Genomic DNA, 18,604 nt, shown 5'->3' with positions numbered 1-18,604 from the left:
CGACTGGGTTGTGTCCATATGCAGAACAAAGACTGAATGACTGGGTCGCGTCTCTGGCAACTGAAAAACGACCAGCCAACTTGGGTTTGTGTTGGGACTATATCTTGTAGAAGGATGAAATAGTATTTTAATGTAAATATCTCAATCATTATTTGACTATGTTGGTGTTTGGTGGATGTATTGGCATGGTTTTCCGGTCCTCAACTTTCTCTTGGGCCTAACAATACCCATGCCAATATATCCTACAAACACCGGCTTCTCGGTGCCACACTGCAAAATTACTAAAGTAAAAAAAGTGTTATTTTGTATGCAGTATTTGCAGCATACTGCAGTTGTACTACACTCTGACTACAATCTTTTTTTTGTAGGGGGGGCCCTTTGTTACAAAAAGTGCACTCTCCTAAATGAGTGGGCTGGTATTATGAGAATGCTATTCATTGACTATAGCTCAGTGTTCAACACCATAGTGCCCTCATAGCTCATCACTAAGCTAAGGACCCTGGGAGTAAACACCTCCCTCTGCAACTGGATCCAGGACTTTCTGACGGGCCGACATCCCCAGGTGGCAAGGTTAGGTAACAACACATCTGCCACAATGATCCTCAACACAGGGCCCCCTCAGGGGTGCGTGCTCAGTCCCCTCCTATACTCCGTTCACTTATGACTGCATGGCCAGGCACGACTCCAACACCATCATTAAGTTTGCCGACGACACAACAGTGATAGGCCTGATCACCGACAACAATGAGACAGCCTATAGGGAGGAGGTCAGAGACCTGGCTGTGTAGTGTCAGGATAACAACCTCTCCAAGACACGTGATCAAGACACAGGAGATGATTGTGGACTACAGGAAAGGAAGGACCAAGCATACCCCCATTCTCATCGATGGGGCTGCAGTGGAGGAGGGTGAGAGCTTCAAGATCCTTGGTGTCCACATCACCAACAAATTATCATGGTCCAAACACACCAAGACAGTCGTGAAGAGGGCACGACAAAGCCTATTCCCCCTCAGGAGACTGAAAAGATTTGGCATGGGTCCTCAGATCCTCAGAAAGTTCTACAACTGCACCATCGAGAGTATCCTGACTGGTTGCATCACTGCCTGGTATGGCAATTGCTCGGCCTCTGACCGCAAGGCACTACAGAGGGTAGTGTGTACAGCACAGTGCATCACTGCGGCCAAGCTTCCTGCCATCCAGGACCTCTATACCAGGCGGTGTCAGAGGAAGGCTGTAAAAATTGTCAAGGACTCCAGCCACCCTAGTCATAGACTGTTCTCTCTGCTACCACACGGCAAGCGGTACCGGAGCGCCAAGTCTAGGTCAAAAAGGCTTCTTAACAGCTTCTACCCCCAAGCCATAAGACTCCTGAACAGCTAATAAAATGGCAACCGAGACTATTTGCATTGTCCCCTCCCCCCTCTTTTACGCTGCTGCTACTCTGTTTATTATCTATGCAGTCACTTTAACTCTACCTAAATGTACATATTACCTTGACTAACCTGTGCCCCCGCACATTGACTCTGTACCGTTACCTCCTATATATAGCCTCGCTACTGTTATTTTACTGCTGCTCTTTAATTATTTGTTATTTGAATTTTTTTAACTGCATTGTTGGTTAAGGGCTTGTAAGTAAGCATTTCACTGTAAGGTCGGCACATGTATTCGGCACATGTGACAAAGAACATTTGATTTGATTATGGTTGCTGTCCTTTCAGAATCACGAACCTGTCACACACTGAAGGCCTATAGGTTCGCCACTGTGCAAACATGCCTATAATCGATATAAAAGCTGATAATGTTTCAAGAAAGGAGTGTATATATTTGGCCTGGCGAAGTGGTTTTATGTGCTGAATGAATGGAAGGTGATCATTATGAGTTTTTTCACTCATCTCGGCTGGTCTCGGGAAGAAATTAGGAGGCCTCACTGTCCGAGACCGAGTCAAGACCGATTACAAATGTATCCTACACAACACCAAGACAAAACCGGTCTTGAGTACTACAATACTGGTATGAGTTTTTATTTAATTTATTTAACCTTTATTTAACTAGGCAAGTAAGTTAAGAAGAACAAATTCTTATTTACATTGATGGTTTACCCCAGCCAAACCCTAACCCAGACGTCACTGGGCCAATTGTGCGTCGCCATATGTGACTCCCAATCACAACCAGTTGTGATACAGCCTGGAATTGAACCAGGGTCTGTAGTGATGCCTCTAGCACTGAGATGCAGTGACTTTTACCGCTGCGCCACTCAGGAGCCCCTGAGTTAACAGAATATTTTAACAGTGAGATTTTCACTGGACAGTTACTTTGCTTTTGTTGCTCTCATACTGAAAGTATTTCCTCAAACCTTTAAATTGTAACTTATTTGTTTGAGATACAAGCTGATTCATACAGTGCTGTTTTACCAGTATGAATCATTTGAAAAGTGAAAGCGCTCTCCTGTTAAATCTCAACTACAATGTCCTCTGACACTTAAGCCAAACTGAACGCCTGACACAAATTTGGGAGCACTATACTTACAGTACACACGCTCTGCACCATGACATCATCAGTACAATAGCCTGTATTTTAGTGTTAAGACATGTTTGGTAATGCAACTGAACTATTTACTGGGATGACATTTTAATCCAATTGTCATCCTTGATTTCAGAACCCTGGCTCAACGGGATGAGACGTATTGAGTGACTCTGTATAAGGGAGAGATTACTTTACAGTGTGAGGTTACATTAGGGAGTGACTGAAAAGACCAACTAACCTACTTGCGATGTATACTACGTGGCTATTTTCTATTTGTAACGTGAGGCACAGTAAGAACGGTAGCAGAGCAGTCACAGAATAAGCCATCGCTTATTCTGACATTGACAGAAAAAAAACTTGTCATTAAGCCTTACAACCCATGGCTGGTAGACCCCAGTAGGGTAGACAACACGAGAAACCAGGCTTTCCTAGAATTGTATATGACACCTCGGCATCAAAAGCTGAGGTGTCAAATATATATTCTCATTCTGTATTTCATACACTCCCTCACACTCTGCTTATAACACTACTATATAAAAGTGTTGTCTGTAAATCTTTTGCAATAATTGCATTTGATGTAGAAAAAGCGTAATGACATAAAATATTGTTATTTTGAGAACCGATGCTGAATCAAAAAGACGCTGCTGTTTGTGTACACTGAATGTGGCCAGGCTGCCCACTCTGACAACAAGTACTGTTGCTGTCTGACCATCTATATCCGTGCCCTACCTTTAACAATGAGCCTTGCAGATGATTTCACATTTTCCGCAGATAACACAAATGTGCCTGTGTCGTCCAAGGTGAGGTTGGAGATGGTGAGGCTGTGGACACACCCTTTGGCACTCATGCGCCAGTGGTTGTTGGGCTTTAGCTGGTTCCCATCCTTTAGCCAAGTGGCTTCTACATTGCTGTGCGACAGCTCCACCTCGAAGGATGCTGTTTCACGTTGAATGGTTTGGATGTCAGTGAGTCCTCTCCGAATTGTAATTTTTCTGGCTGTGGGGAAAAAATGGTATTGTAGCTAAAGGCAATAATAACAACAACAATAATAATTTAATTAGTAAGTTAATCATATAAATCATGTAAATCATCTATAACAGGGGTAGGCAACACTTGTCCTGGAGTGCCTCAGGAACTCACTGAACTGATCAATTAGCTCAGTTGGTCAGGTGTGGTGTCTAGTTGGAATAAAATCCAGCAGTACCTGCGGTACTCCAGGAACATGGTTGCCTACCCCTGATCAATAATTAAATCAACAGATTTACATGTTGCATGTTTGACAGGGACAAACAAAGAAATCATGTGTATGATGCCATTTTTATATCAGCAGTTGCTTTTACCGTAGCCCGGCCTAGACCCCAAAGAGCAAGCAGAAGCAGAAGCAGTAGCACATTGGCTAGGAAAAACTCTAGAAGGAAGAAACCTGGAGAGGAACTTGGCAAAAAGGGGACTCGAGATATACCTTTTTTTAAATATATCATTTTAATTTCCCTTATAGAATTGTTTTATTCAATCATCTGTTATTTCATGTATTATTTCATCTCTAGAAGCATTCCATACAATATGATCCCTCTGCAAATACTACAAATACCAAATCCAAAGACTATTTCTTAGCATTTATTTTCATGTTTCTTCCATTTTCATATAGAACGTCACAATAACAGAAGTCATGTTACAGTATGTGTGATACAGACAGACAAATAAAACATGTAGCCAGTTGGAAGGAAAGAGGCAAGTATTTTTTATCATTCAAAAACAGTACTTTACACCAAAGCCTGTTTCGAATCTGCCAACATTTTGACTCATTCTAACACAGATATGCATTCCCCAAGGAGAAGAAGCATTCATTTCTTAGACTTGATGACAACAAACTCGATTTTGAAGGCCAGTGCATAAATTTAGATGCAATGAGAGGAGATCCAAATTCATAAGCGGTGCCAACAGCAGCCGAAGTCCAGACTTTCCCCTTCCCAACCAAGCTGTTGCTGAAAAGACAAGCTCTATCTCACCCGCACCTCACAGCACTAACTCACCCACAAAACAAGTAAGAAGAAAAGAGCTACAGTACATCTTAACTATTAGACCCTTTGGGGTTAAAGCAGCCATTAGTCATAGCTCGACTCTGCAAAAGTAAGCGAAGAGAATGCTCTCAGAGAGCAGTGCTTGTGTGAATGTAATCCTAGCGCTCGTCTGATAACATCTATATCTTCACAGCCAAGCAAAAGGGGCTTAAATAGTTCCTCACGAGTACTTCCTTCTAGCCTCCAATCTGATTCCCCTTTGACACGCTTAATGAAATCATTATGGCTCCAGTGATCCTGTGTCAATACAGAAATCTGCTCCATGAGAACCAGAGGGTGGGCTAGCTGTCTGTCTGTACGTCACCTGTTTGCAGCCATCACCATGGAGGAACAAGTGCCACCCCGGTCCCAATCGTTCAAATTACTCTTACTCAGTTATTGACTTTGCTCCAAAAGCAACAACGGCAACAACAGGGGCAGCGTGCGAAAGCGATGTTGCCGGCAACGGAGGTAAACAAACAACAGCGCATAGTGACAACACGTGCGCACTCACGTTCCACGATGAGTTGGGCTTGTGTGCGGTCGTGAAGAGTTTCGCAACTGTAGGTGCCCCGGTCAGAAAGGGCAAGCTTGTGGATGGTGAGGCTCCGTCTCCGGCTCTTTTGCTTCAAGGTGAACTTTGGCCCCGGGTGGATGACTACACCCTGCCTCATCCATTGCACCTCTCCAGAGTCAAGACCCACCTCCACCTCCAGGGTAGCCTCCCCGAATTGCTCAGCCACAACGGGCACCATGTTTTTGGTGAACAACACTTGTTGTTCTGAACAGATATACCCACAATTACTGTGTGTGGGTAAAGCAACTGGTATCACACAAGTATTAGATATGAACTCTAATTAACATTAAACTACATATCCAGACTGCCATACACAAAGTGAAAAAAGAGAGCTTTGTCAGCTACATTATAACTATATAAAGATTATAATAAAATGATATGATAAACAAACAGAAATGTAGCACAAGTTCTGCTAATGATTCAATTCTCTTAATAGTCTGCTTCCCTAAGTGTTGTAGCATGTCTCCGGCACCATTTGTCTCTGTCAGTAACCCAAGGAATTCTAACAGGAGACGCTGCTAAGCGCTAGCCGTCAAAGGCGCCCCTTCAACAATTTGAGCTTGTCTGAAGAGGTCATTATTTATTGAAAATATGTTGTGGCATTAAAGAGGCTTTCCAAGAGCACACTGTTGCACTCATTCCCCCAAAAGTTATAAAGAGATTTAAAGGGGAGGCAAGGATGATGAAAGTCATGTTGCCAAAGCTTACTTCAAAATGATCTCTTAAACTTCAAGGAATCAACAATTGCAAATGTGGAATGACGATTACAATTAAATGTCTCTAAAACATTGACATACACTGTTGTTCAACGGTGTCAACAGCGCAACTATGAAAATCAAGGGAAGTTAATACAATTAATAAAAGGTTTGGGGGGAAATATCAATTTCCTAATTAATCAGGGAAAATAACATCTTGTCACACTGTAACTATATAATCATAAGAGCACAGTCAATGGGCTACTTATCAATTTAAAGGTGCTCTGTTTGTTGTATGATATTTATATCCTGGTTAGCTTAGAAAAACCTGAAATAGCTTAGCAATACTTTCTTATCTCATCATAATTTAAATAAGATATCCATTGTTTTCAACCTCCAAGGACGAGAATCAGGAAGATGCTGCTGTTTGAAGGTTGACAGTCCCGGAAAAACAAGCAACTTTACTAGCTTCAAATGCCATTCTAAATTATATTTTTATCCCGTGGGATTTTTTTTTCTTTACTACTACAAATATATCATTGACATTTAGGTCTATTTGTAGGTGGAATTTTAGCATATAGCACATTTAAAACTAGACCAGAATATCTTGAGTACCAAGCTAGCACAATGTTTACCAATGGTATCTCACCTTGAACCTGGAGGTTTGCCTCAGACACCAGCCCTTCTGCCTCGGCAGTCACCGTGGCACAGTCTGAGACCTGGCAGTTGTAAATGCACAGCATGTGGCACAGTCCATTACTTGAAATGACAAACCTCTCATTTGGAGCTATAGGCCGGCCGTTGAGGCTCCACACTAGCAGTGTGTCCTCTGGCGAAACCACACACTTAAATGTAGCATCTTCCCCCTCCAGTACAGTGATATTGTGTAGCTCTGCAATAAACTCGACAATAGGTGGAGGCACTAAGGGATAGAACATGAAAATGTATTAGAATAATAACACCGACAACAACACACAGGGTTGATTTGCAATGAATATCATTGAGACACTGTATCATTGTTCCAAATCCTAACACGAGATCCATGTGCTTAACTCACACAACTTTTGCGTAAATCATGCAATGAGAGGTCAATGGGTGGTATGAAAACTGTACAAAACGTAATTTGTTGCAAAGCTTTGCTTGGAAACGTGTTTACTCTCAAAGGATTTGTCCTATTGAGAGTTAAAGGTTCAATGCACCTTTTTTTTAAATCTCAATATCAAATCATTTCTGGGTAACAATTAAGTAATTTACTGCGATTGTTTACAATTAAAAAGGTGAAAAAATAAACAAAAATATCTTCTTAGCAAATGGCAATTTCTCAAGCAAAAATGTTGCTAGTACTGTCTGGGAGTAGTCTGAGTGGGGAGGGGAAAACTGAAAATTAGCTGTTATTGGCAGAGAAGTTTGGAACGCTCTTTCTTATTGATCTATGACCTAATTTACTGTATTTTAATTATATGTATTGTCTAAATGTTGAGTGTTTGTGAAGTCTTGATTGTAGTTGTTTGTAATGTCTTGTTAATTGGTGTTGGACCCCAGGAAGATTAGTTAGCGTGATGGAGTTAGCTAATGGGGACCTTAATAAACAAATGTAAAATTACAAAAATAATCACTGTGGAAGGCCAAAACTACATCCCACAAAAACATTTCAGGCAGCCTTTTTAAACAGCTCTTACACTAAAGGGGCATTGTCAAAATGTTCACAATTTCACAGTATTATTCCAACCTCATAGTGTGAAAATATATATATACAGTACCAGTCAAAAGTTTAGACACACCTACTCTTTAAAAGGTTTTTCTTTATTTTTACTATTTTCTACATTGTAGAATAATAGACATCAACACTATGAAATAGCACATACGGAATCATGTAGTAACCAAAAAAGGGTTAAACAAATCAAAATATATTTTATATTTGAGATTCTTCAAAGTAGCGTTGATGACAGCATTGCACACTCTTGTCATTCTCTCAACCAGCTTCATGAGGTAGTCACCTGGAATGCATTTCAATTAACCTGTTATGGCTAGGGGGCAGTATTTTCACGGCTGGATAAAAAACGTACCCGATTTAATCTGGTTACTACTCCTGCCCAGTAACTAGAATATGCATATAATTATTGGCTTTGGATAGAAAACATTCCAAAGTTTCTAAAACTGTTTGAATGGTGTCTGTGAGTATAACAGAACTCAAATGGCAGGCCAAAACCTGAGAAGATTCCATGCAGGAAGTGGCCTGTCTGAGAAGTTGTGTTTCATCTTGGCTCTTTTTATTGAAGACTGAGGATCTTTGCAATAACGTGACACTTCCTACGGCTCCCATAGGCTCTCAGAGCCTGGGAAAAAGCTGAACGATATCGAGGCAGGCTCTGGCTGAAACACTTTATCGCGTTTGGCAAGTGGCCGATCAGAGAACTATGGGCTTAGGCACGTGCCCGAGTCGACCGAATGCTTTATTTTCTTTCGTCTGTTTACCTAAACGCAGATTCCCGGTCGGAATGTTATCGCATTTTTATGAGAAAAATGGCATAAAAATTGATTTTAAACAGCAGTTGACATGCTTCGAAGTACGGTAATGGAATATTTAGAATTTTTTGGTCACGAATTGCGCCATGCTCGTCACCCTTATTTACCCTTTCGGAAAGTGTCTTGAACGCACGAACAAAATGCCGCTGTTTGGATATAACTATGGATTATTTTGAACCAAACCAACATTTGTTATTGAAGTAGAAGTCCTGGGAGTGCATTCTGACGAAGACAGCAAAGGTAATAACATTTTTCTTATAGTAAATCGGACTTTGATGAGTGCTACATTTGCTGGGTGTCTAAATAGCTAGCCCTGTGATGCCGGGCTATCTACTGAGAATATTGCAAAATGTGCTTTCACCGAAAAGCTATTTTAAAATCGGACATATCGAGTGCATAGAGGAGTTCTGTATCTATAATTCTTAAAATAATTGTTATGCTTTTTGTGAACGTTTATCGTGAGTAATTTAGTAAATTCACCGGCAGTGTTCGGTGGGAATGCTAGTCACATGCTAGTCACATGCTAATGTAAAAAGCTGTTTTTTGATATAAATATGAACTTGATTGAACAAAACATGCATGTATTGTATAACATAATGTCCTAGGGTTGTCATCTGATGAAGATCAAAGGTTATTGCTGCATTTAGCTGTGGTTTGGGTTTTGCTTTCGTTGTAAAGCCTTTTTGAAATCGGACAGTGTGGTTAGATTAACGAGAGTCTTGTCTTTAAAATGGTGTAAAATAGTCATATGTTTGAAAAATTGAAGTTTTTGCATTTCTAAGGTTTTTGAATAACGCGCCACGGGATTACACTGGCTGTTACGTAGGTGGGACGATTTGGTGCCACCTACCCTAGAGAGGTTAAGCAGCATGGCTACCATAGCATTCTGCAGCAATACGCCATCCCATCTGGTTTGTATTTAGTGGGAATATCATTTGTTTTTCAACAGGACAATGACCCAACACACCTCCGGGCTGTTTAAGGGCTATTTGACCAAGAAAGAGAGTGATGGAGAGCTGCATCAGATGACCTGGCCTCCACAATCACCCGACCTCAACCCAATTGAGATGGTTTGGGATGAGTAGGACCGCAGAGAGAAGGAAAAGCAGCCAACAAGTGCTCAGCATATGTGCGAACTCCTTCAAGACTGTTGGAAAAGCATTCCAGGTGAAGCTGGTTGAGAGAATGCCAAGAGTCTGCAACCCTGTCATCAAGGCAAAGGCTGGCTACTTTGAAGAATCTCAAATATAAAATATATTTTGATTTGTTTAACCCTTTTTTGGTTACTACCTGATTCCATATATGTTATTTCATAGTTTTCATGTCTTCACTATTATAATACAATGTTGGAAATAGTACAAATAAAGAAAAACCCTTGAATGAGTAGGTGTGTCCAAACTTTTGACTGGTACTGTGTATAAAACATAGGACAATCACGCTTTTTAACTTCACTGAGCCTTTTACATAATGTGAGTCATGCTGGCTTCACGTGCTCGTTGGATATAGGAAACTGGAAAGCGGTTAGTCCGACATGATCGTGTTCAAGTGCTTTTGGAGTCGCAACAAATCTTCAACCACTAACATTTTAGCTAGCTTGATAAGCTTGCTAACATTGCTTATAATAAAGTTAGCTAGCTTGCTTAACATTGACAATATGTTCAGACTAGCTACATTATCCATATTGATGAGGTTGTAATTGTCAAAAACGGATTTGTGGTAATCTTTTGGTTGAATAGGTAAAAAAAAGGTCAGTGGTGAAATGTTGGGTAACAACATTTTCTCAGTTTCCCACTTGTAATTTCAACTTGGAGGGTCATTCAAGTGAAATTTCGCACTGGGAACTAGGAGCATCTGATAATTCCGATAGCACATGAGCATGGCATTAGACATGCGCTAACATTAAAAATAAAATGTGATTGATATGATTATCCCCCAATAATGTTAATTTAGTTATTTCAAATATTAGCATAAACATAACTGCCCATATCCTTACTTTCTACACCAACGGTGGCAAAAGTCCTATCATCTGTGGATTCACAGGCATATTCCCCAGCATTGTCTAGCATTAGCTGGTGGATAGTGATGCTTCGCTCCCGACCCTGTGCCCTTATCGTATGTTGACGGCTGGGCTTAATCTCCTGGCCATCTTTGAGCCACTGAACATCTCCTTTAGGTTTGTTGACCTCACACCTCAGGGTAAGGGTACTGTCCTTCAGGGCAACGATATTCTCCAGAGGTCTGGAGAATTTCACTTTCATTTCTAGGAAAACAAGCTTAATAATCAGTTTTCCAGTTATGGCAGCATAAATACTGTGTTTAACTATGTTAAACCTTATTCTTAGGCATTTTGTCAAAAAAATCCTGCTCTTACCTTTGACCTGGACAATGAAATACATTTCATCCGTGTTGATGTTACAGACAAACCCACCACTATCTGATAGTTTCAGGGGGTTGATGGTGAGGGTGTGCATTTTACCCGCACTGGAGATGTGAATATTATCCCCATTCAATAGTTCACCATCTTTAAGCCATCGCACATAGGCTTGCTCCCGGTTCACCATGGCACACAGTGTCACACTTTCATTTTCGTAGCCAGAGATGTTGGTTCTGGCTTGTTTATTCACAAACTTGACTGGGGGCTCTGAGGAGTAAAACATAATTTGAACATGGCCTCTTGTGACTTTTATGTTTATGTCATGTCAATAAAATAGGTATGCTTTTGTAATTTATTACATGCATTGAAAATGTAAACACTTTTACCTTGGACCTCAACTATGGTTACCATTTTGTCATTGATGGCATCCAATATGTACTCTCCAGAGTCCGAGGGCTGAAGTTCTGACAAAACAAGTTTCCTGGTGGCACCGTCACTGTCTATGTGGGTGCGAGCGTCTGAACTCAGTAACTTTCCATTCCAGAGCCACTGGACAGTGGCATTTGGACAAGATATCTCACACTCCAAGATGAGTTTGTCGCCTGCTACCAGGCTATGATGTTCTGGGTTACCCGAGTTGCCTATGATGGTCACAAGGGGTTCTAAGGAGAAAAACAACAGTCTTATTTTATTCTCACTTTAATTCAATTGAAATTTTCCAATTTTACTACTTCATATTCATCATCTCCAGCACCACCCCAACATCAACACGTGAAAACGACTGCACTCTATGTTTTGTAATAAAAAAAGATAGAGACCAGATGAAACAAAAGTGTTTCTGGATGATGTCGGAAACACTTCTCGTCTGGTCAGCATCAAGTGATTTTAACCTGTTCAGAATAAAGGTTCAAACCTGTTTGGCTATGCCTGGATAAGATCATTTCCAAAGAGGGCCATGAACAATACCTAGCTCTGATCTGATCTTCACATTTCACGTAAATGTATTTATGAGATATATTCACTTTACTAGCAAATAGTACAAATATGATAAAGTATGAAAATATGATGATTTCATATGCTATGAACAGCCTATTCATGAAAAAAAGGCTGAATAGGGTCTTAAACATTTTATAAATCATGTAAGTACACTGCATTACCAAAAGTATGTGGACACCTGCTCTTCGAACATCTCATTTCAAAATCATGGGCATTAATATGGAGTTGGTCCCCCCTTTGCTGCTATTACAGCCTCCACTCTTCTGGGAAGGCTTTCCACTAGATGTTGGAACATTGCTGCAGGGATTTGTTTCCATTCAGACACAAGAGCATAAGTGAGGTCAGGCACTGATATTGGGCGATTAGGCCTGGCTCGCAGTCGGCGTTCCAATTCATCCCAAAGGTCTCCAATGGGGATGAGGTCAGGGCTCTGTGCAGGCCAGTCAATTTCTTCCACACAGATCTCGACAAACTATTTCTGTATGGACTTCGCTTTGTGCTTTGTTGCCACAAATTGGAAGCACAGAATCATCTAGAATGTCATTGTATGCTGTAGCGTTAAGATTTCCCTTCACCGGAACTATGGGGCCTAGCCCGAACCATGAAAATGAGCCCCAGACCATTATTGCTCCTCCACCAAACTTTACAGTTGGCACTATGCATTGGGGCAGGTAGCGTATTTCTGGCATCCACCACATCCAGATTCGTCCAGATGGTGAAGCGTGATTCATCACTGCAGAGAACGTGTTTCCACTGCTCCAGAGTCCAATGGCGCCAATCTTTACACCACTCCAGCCGACGCTTGGCATTGCGTATGGTGATCTTAGGCTTGTGTGCAGCTGCTCAGCCATGGAAACCCATTTCATGATGCTCCCGACTATAAAAATCAAAGAGAGTCGCACACTCCATATTTATAACCTCCCAGTAATTTATTGGGTAAAAAAAACACCAATATTTAGGCATCCTTGTGCCTTCTTCAGGGTATTGTCATGAATGCTTGAATCAGGTTATGTAGCCAAACAGTGCAATTAGTGCAAGCAATGACAATAGGTAAGGGGTGTGTCATAATTGCTATATTGATCAGAATTATTTGAGCTAAATTGTTAAAAGACAATAGCCCACAGTATATTGAATATATTATGCCATTGTTATCATTAGCATTAGCATCAACATACATTATTGTTTCATTTAATTTCACTTATTACATTTTTCCAATTTCATTCCAAAAAAATCTTACATGTAATCTTTTGGTTCAACCATAATGCATAATAAGCATCATCAACAGGGTGAACATATGGGTGTACTCTGATGAGCTGTAGAAAGAATACATTAATTTACAAGACCTGATCACAGAAAATACAATTGGTCATACAAAGGGCCAGAGATCAAAGTCAATATTCAGACCACTAGGGGTCAATGTTTTTAAATAGGATATCAAGTAGGCCTCCCTCTGTAGTATTAGGATCTCAATGTTATTGTGTATTTGAGAAGGAGATGGGATGGTTAGCTTCAACAAAGTGAGCTGCTACTGGATAGTCAGTGATCTTACACCTGATTGAGCAGCAGTGTTCAGCTATGCGTTGTTTAATTGTCTTTTTGTTTGTACTATGTAGGCTTTCCCACATGTACAGGTGATGAGATAGATTACTCCCTTTGTCTTGCATGAAATGATATCCCTAACAGGGATTTTTCGACCCGTATGTGGGTGTCTGAAGAAGGATATTTTTGTAGTGCTATTGCACTGTGTGCATGAGCTACATTTGTAGTTCCCATTTGGAATGGGTGTCAAGAGTGTCTGAGTGGGCATGTCAGACCTACCCAATCTATCCCCAATATTGCAACCACGCTTATAGACCACCAGTGGGGGCTCCTTGAAGAGGTATGAATTTTTTTGTCTGATTGCAGAATATGCCAGTGCTTTTTCAGGATTGCTTTCATTTTCTCTAAACACTTGGTGTACTTAGTGCAAAACACTGTTGTGTTGTTTTTCTTCTTTGGTTTAATTTTGAGCAATTCCTCTCTTGGTTTTTGAGATATTTTCATCATTGCAGCATTTTAGAGTTTTGTCTTCGTAGCCTCTCATTTTGAATGTATCTTTCATTTTCTTATTATTGCTGTCAAAATCTGACTGGTGGCCACAGATTCGTTTAACCCTGCATAACTGGTTATATGGTAGACCATTCTTGAGGGGAAGGGGATGCATACAATCCGCACGTAGCAGGGTATTGCGGTCTGTGGGTTTTGTGTATGAATCTGTATGTAATGCATCATTACCTTTGATGATCAATAAGTCCAGGTAATTTATTTTTATGTCATCAGTCCGCATGGTGAATTTGAGATATTCACAGCACTCGTTCACCAGAGTTTGGAATTCATTTAGTTGCTGCTGACTTCCTTCCCAGAGCACAAAGACATCATCTATGTTTCTCTTCCATAGGATGATTTTAGAAAGTAGGTGGTGTGTCTCTGTTTTGTAAATGAGTGCTTCCTCAAATTGTCCAACATACAGGTTCACATAGTTGGGGACAAAAGGGGAGCTCATGGCTACACCCCGAATTTGAAGGAACAAGTTTGACTCAAAGATGAACAGTTCTTGTGCTGAAGTTGCTTCCAGAGGCAGTTTGGAACTCGGTAGTGAGTGCTCCAACCGAGGACAGGCGATTTTTACGCGCTATGCGCTTCAGCACTCGGCGGTCCCGTTCCGTTGTGCTCCTAGATGTTTCCACTTCACAATAACAGTACTTACAGTTGACCAGGGCAGAAATTTGATGAACTGACTTGTTGGAAAGGTGGCATCCTATAATGGTACCATGTTGAAAGTCACTTCAGTAAGGCCATTCTACTCACAATATTTGTTCATGGAGATTGCATGGCTGTGTGCTCGAAATAACCGAATCCACTCATTTTAAGGGGTTTCCACATATTTTTGTACATACTGTACATACATACATACATACATACATACATACATACATACATACATACATACATATATACATTTGAAGTCGGAAGTTTACATGCACTTAGGTTGGAGTCATTAAAACACGTTTTTCAACCACTCCCAAAATGTCTTGTTAACAAACTATAGTTTTGGCATGTCGGTTAGGACTTACAAAGGTATCTACTTTATGCATGACATAAGTAATTTCTCCAACAATTGTTTACAGACAGATTATATCACTTATAATTCAACGTATCACAATTCCAGTGGGTCAGAAGCTTACATACACTAAGTTGACAGTGCCTTTAAACAGTTTGGAAAAATCTGATATGCTAATTGACTTAATTTGAGTCAATTGGAGGTGTACCTGTGGATGTATTTCAAGGCCTATCTTCAAACTCAGTGCCTCTTTGCTTGACATCAGAGAAAATCAAAAGAAATCAGCCAAGACCTCAAAAAAAAATTGTAGACCTCCACAAGTCTGGTTCATCCTTGGGAGCAATCCAAACGCCTGACGGTACCACGCTCATGTGTACAAACAAAAGTACGCAAGTATAAACACCATGGGACAATGCAGCCGTCATACAGCTCAGGAAGGAGATGCGTTCTGTCTCCTAGAGATGAACGTACTTTGGTGCAAAAAGTGCAAATCAATCCCAGAACAACAGCAAAGGACCTTGTGAAGATGCTGGAGGAAACAGGTACAAAAGTATCTATATCCACAGTAAAACGAGTCCTATATCAACATAACCTGATAGGCCACTCAGAAAGGAAGAAGTCACTGCTCCAAAACCGCCATAAAAAAGCCAGACTACGGTTTGCAACTGCACATGGGGACAAAGATCGTACTTTTTGGAGAAATGTCCTCTGGTCTGATGAAACAATAATATAACTGTTTGGCCATAATGACCATCATTATGTTTGGAGGAAAAAGGGGGAGGCTTGCAAGCCAAAGAACACCATCCCAACCGTGAAGCACGCGGGTGGAAGCATCATCTTGTGGGGATGCTTTGCTGCAGGAAGGACTGGTGCACTTCACAAAATAGATGGCATAATGAGGTAGGAAAATTATGTGGATGTATTGAAGCAACATCTCAAGACATCAGTCAGGAAGTTAAAGCTTGGTCGCAAATGGGTCTTCCAAATGGACAATGACCCCAAGCATACTTCCAAAGTTGTGGCAAAATGGCTTAAGGACAACAAATTCAAGGCATTGGAGTGGCCATCACAAAGCCCTGACCTCAATCCTATAGAACATTTGTGGGCAGAACTTAAAAAGCACACCTGACTCAGTTACACCAGCTCTGTCAGGAGCAATGGGCCAAAATTCACCCAACTTATTGTGGGAAGCTTGTGGAAGGCTACCCGAAACGTTTGGCCCAAGTTAAACAATTTAAAGGCAATGCTACCAAATACTAATTGAGTGTATGTAAACTTCTGACCCAATGGGAATGTGATGAAAGAAATAAAAGCTGAAATAAATCAATCTCTCTACTTTTATTCTGACATTTCACATTCTTAAAATAAAGTGGTGATCCTAGCTGACCTTAAACAGGGCATTTTTATAGGATTAAATGTCAGGAATTGTGAAAAACTGACATTTAACTTAAATGTATTTGGCTAAGGTGTATGTAAACCTCCGACTTCAACTGTATATGGGGGATTGGAAATGATGCAGGCAATTACATTGATCGAAGCTACAATCTATCTGTAATATTAAAGCTGATCTACCCCCTAAATTAAAAGATTTAATGAAAAAATAAATAACCACGGCTCTCAGACAAAACCGTCAGGAAGTTAATAGGCTTTACAAGGACTGATTCATTAAGCAAATTGCCTTGATAAAACAATTCAAATAAACAGATCTGGGACTTTACTCTTTTAACCCACTATGAGCAGGCAAAAGTTAGTAAAGTCCCCCTTGCTTTCTTATAGTTAGTAAAAATGATGCACACCAGATGATGGCAATAATACTTGTCTTCCTCTATCTTTTTCACTACAAAACATAGAAATGTGCTGTTTTCACATATGTTGATGTTGGATTGGTGCTGGAGATGATGAATATGAAGTTTACATGTTTTTTTATTTCTCTGTTAACTAACACCAACATGCAATGCTTCATGAAGCCTTCATTAACCTTTCGTAAGGACTATATAGACACTTCAGAAATGATTTAGAATGTGACGTTACATAAACAAGATAGCATGAACCTACGAAACAAGAATGCGTACCTTTCACGGTGATACAGAACACCATCTTATCATCTCCGGCATCACAGGTGTACTCTCCAGAGTCGTCGATCTCAGCATTTAAAACCACCAGTGAACGGAAAACACCCTGCTCCTCACTACAGTAGCGCTCATTGTCATCAATTTTTTTGTTGTCTTTGTACCAGACGACCATGCAGTTGGCTCTTGAAAGCTCACACCCTAAGACAATGTCATCTGATGTGAAGAACTGCTTTTGAGTATTCACATCATTTTTGCCCAGGATCTTTACAGGTGTCTCTGAGAATGAAAACAGCAAGAAAGCAAGTGAAAGGTACTTTAATGGGCATCTGTATAAGAGTAACATGAACAGTGACAAAGCAAGTGAAAGCTACTGTATGGACTAACATGAATATGTGATTCAATTTATATATCTACCTTTTATCTTGACCTGGAAGTCCATCACATCATCCTTGGCGTCACAGACATATTGCCCAGCATCCTCCAATGTCATGGAGTGGATGGTTAATTGCCGCATGACACCATCCTCAATAACGGTGACATTGCTGCTCTCTTCCATTTCCTCCCCATTCTTCTTCCAGCTTACCGCAGCATTTGATCTGGACACCTCACAGTCAAGAACCAAAGAATCTCCAACAAACATCTCGACCCGACTTGCCATCTTTCTTGGGCGCACAAAACGGACAGGAGGATCTGTGCATAAAAAATAATCACTTAAAAATTAAGCATCTCTTCAGCAGTAAAGGGGTTTCTTCTTGTGACATATTATGCACTCTGCACCAGCAACAGATCACTAAGGCACCATTAATCATTCAACACTCATAAGTAATCTGTCTGTTTCTACTTTGGATATCAAGTGCCCTTGAAAAAAGTATATAATAGTAGACATCTGTACCTGCAATGTTGACAAAGAACGTCATGTTGTCATCAGCCGTATCGCACACATATTCGGCTGAATCTTTGACTGTGGTCTCAGGTATAATGAGTCTCCTGTAGACCCCATCCACCTCTAAGATGAGGTTGTCATTTTCCTCCACCTCAAGCCCATCCCTATACCAGCGCACCACAGCATTGGGCCTTGAGATCTCACAGCTCAACACCATCCTCTCAGATGTTTGCTGGCAGAGCTCCATTTGCGACTGGCTTGGAGATATAATTTGTACTGGAGGCTCTAGAAAAAGACAGCACCAACAATCCATCAAGACATGCAGTATGACCAAAACACTTATTGTTTGAATAAATAGTGATCTCATGTGACAGAGAAAGCCAGTTACTACAGCAAGCATTGTGAACCTGCATGAAAACAAGATGTTATGCTCTTGATTGCTCCCCTTACCTGTTATGCTGAGATTAAAGAATATTGAATCATCAGCCGTGTCACAGACATATTCGCCAGAGTCTTCAACTCCACTACAAAGAATCTTCAGTCGCCTGTAAGGGCCCTCAATCTTAAGTTTAATGTTTTCGCTTTCTTGCAACTTTTGCCCATCCTTGAACCAGTTTACGACACCATTTAGACGTGAGAGTTCACAGCTGAGAATGATCTCCTCCGGCACATGCCGATCAAGGTGGACATCTTCTTTAGGGTATACAATCATCACTGGTGGCTCTGTAGATGACACAGAGTTATTTGAGTGAGAACATCACAGCAAGCATGGCATCTCAGTATCACAAGTCATAGCAT

At 40.7% G+C, this 18,604-nt stretch overlaps 1 protein-coding gene across 11 annotated transcripts in view; it reads right to left on the bottom strand.

Annotated features, from left to right (window-relative positions):
- Nucleotides 1–18,604, bottom strand: part of obsl1b (obscurin like cytoskeletal adaptor 1b) — a 101,282-nt gene that overhangs the window by 53,756 nt on the left and 28,922 nt on the right. For 10 of the 11 annotated variants that reach the window (XR_001323161.2, XM_014163889.2, XM_014163886.2 and 7 more), the window contains 10 exons: nucleotides 18,257–18,529; nucleotides 17,816–18,091; nucleotides 17,338–17,613; nucleotides 16,924–17,199; nucleotides 11,142–11,417; nucleotides 10,753–11,022; nucleotides 10,375–10,641; nucleotides 6,505–6,777; nucleotides 5,098–5,364; nucleotides 3,253–3,519 (listed from right to left, as the gene is read on the bottom strand). Coding sequence is in view for 10 of the 11 variants with exons in the window: in XM_014163889.2 (XP_014019364.1) it covers nucleotides 3,253–3,519; nucleotides 5,098–5,364; nucleotides 6,505–6,777; nucleotides 10,375–10,641; nucleotides 10,753–11,022; nucleotides 11,142–11,417; nucleotides 16,924–17,199; nucleotides 17,338–17,613; nucleotides 17,816–18,091; nucleotides 18,257–18,529 (2,721 nt within the window). In the remaining variant the exon portion in view is untranslated. The remainder of the gene's footprint in view (nucleotides 1–3,252; nucleotides 3,520–5,097; nucleotides 5,365–6,504; nucleotides 6,778–10,374; nucleotides 10,642–10,752; nucleotides 11,023–11,141; nucleotides 11,418–16,923; nucleotides 17,200–17,337; nucleotides 17,614–17,815; nucleotides 18,092–18,256; nucleotides 18,530–18,604) is intronic. The other variant, XM_014163888.2, reaches the window with a different exon arrangement.

Source organism: Salmo salar, chromosome ssa21, assembly GCF_905237065.1.
Source record: "Salmo salar chromosome ssa21, Ssal_v3.1, whole genome shotgun sequence".
NCBI lineage: Eukaryota > Metazoa > Chordata > Actinopteri > Salmoniformes > Salmonidae > Salmo > Salmo salar.
The sequence above is the reverse complement of the archived record's forward strand: the minus strand, read 5'-3'. Positions and strand labels throughout refer to the sequence as shown.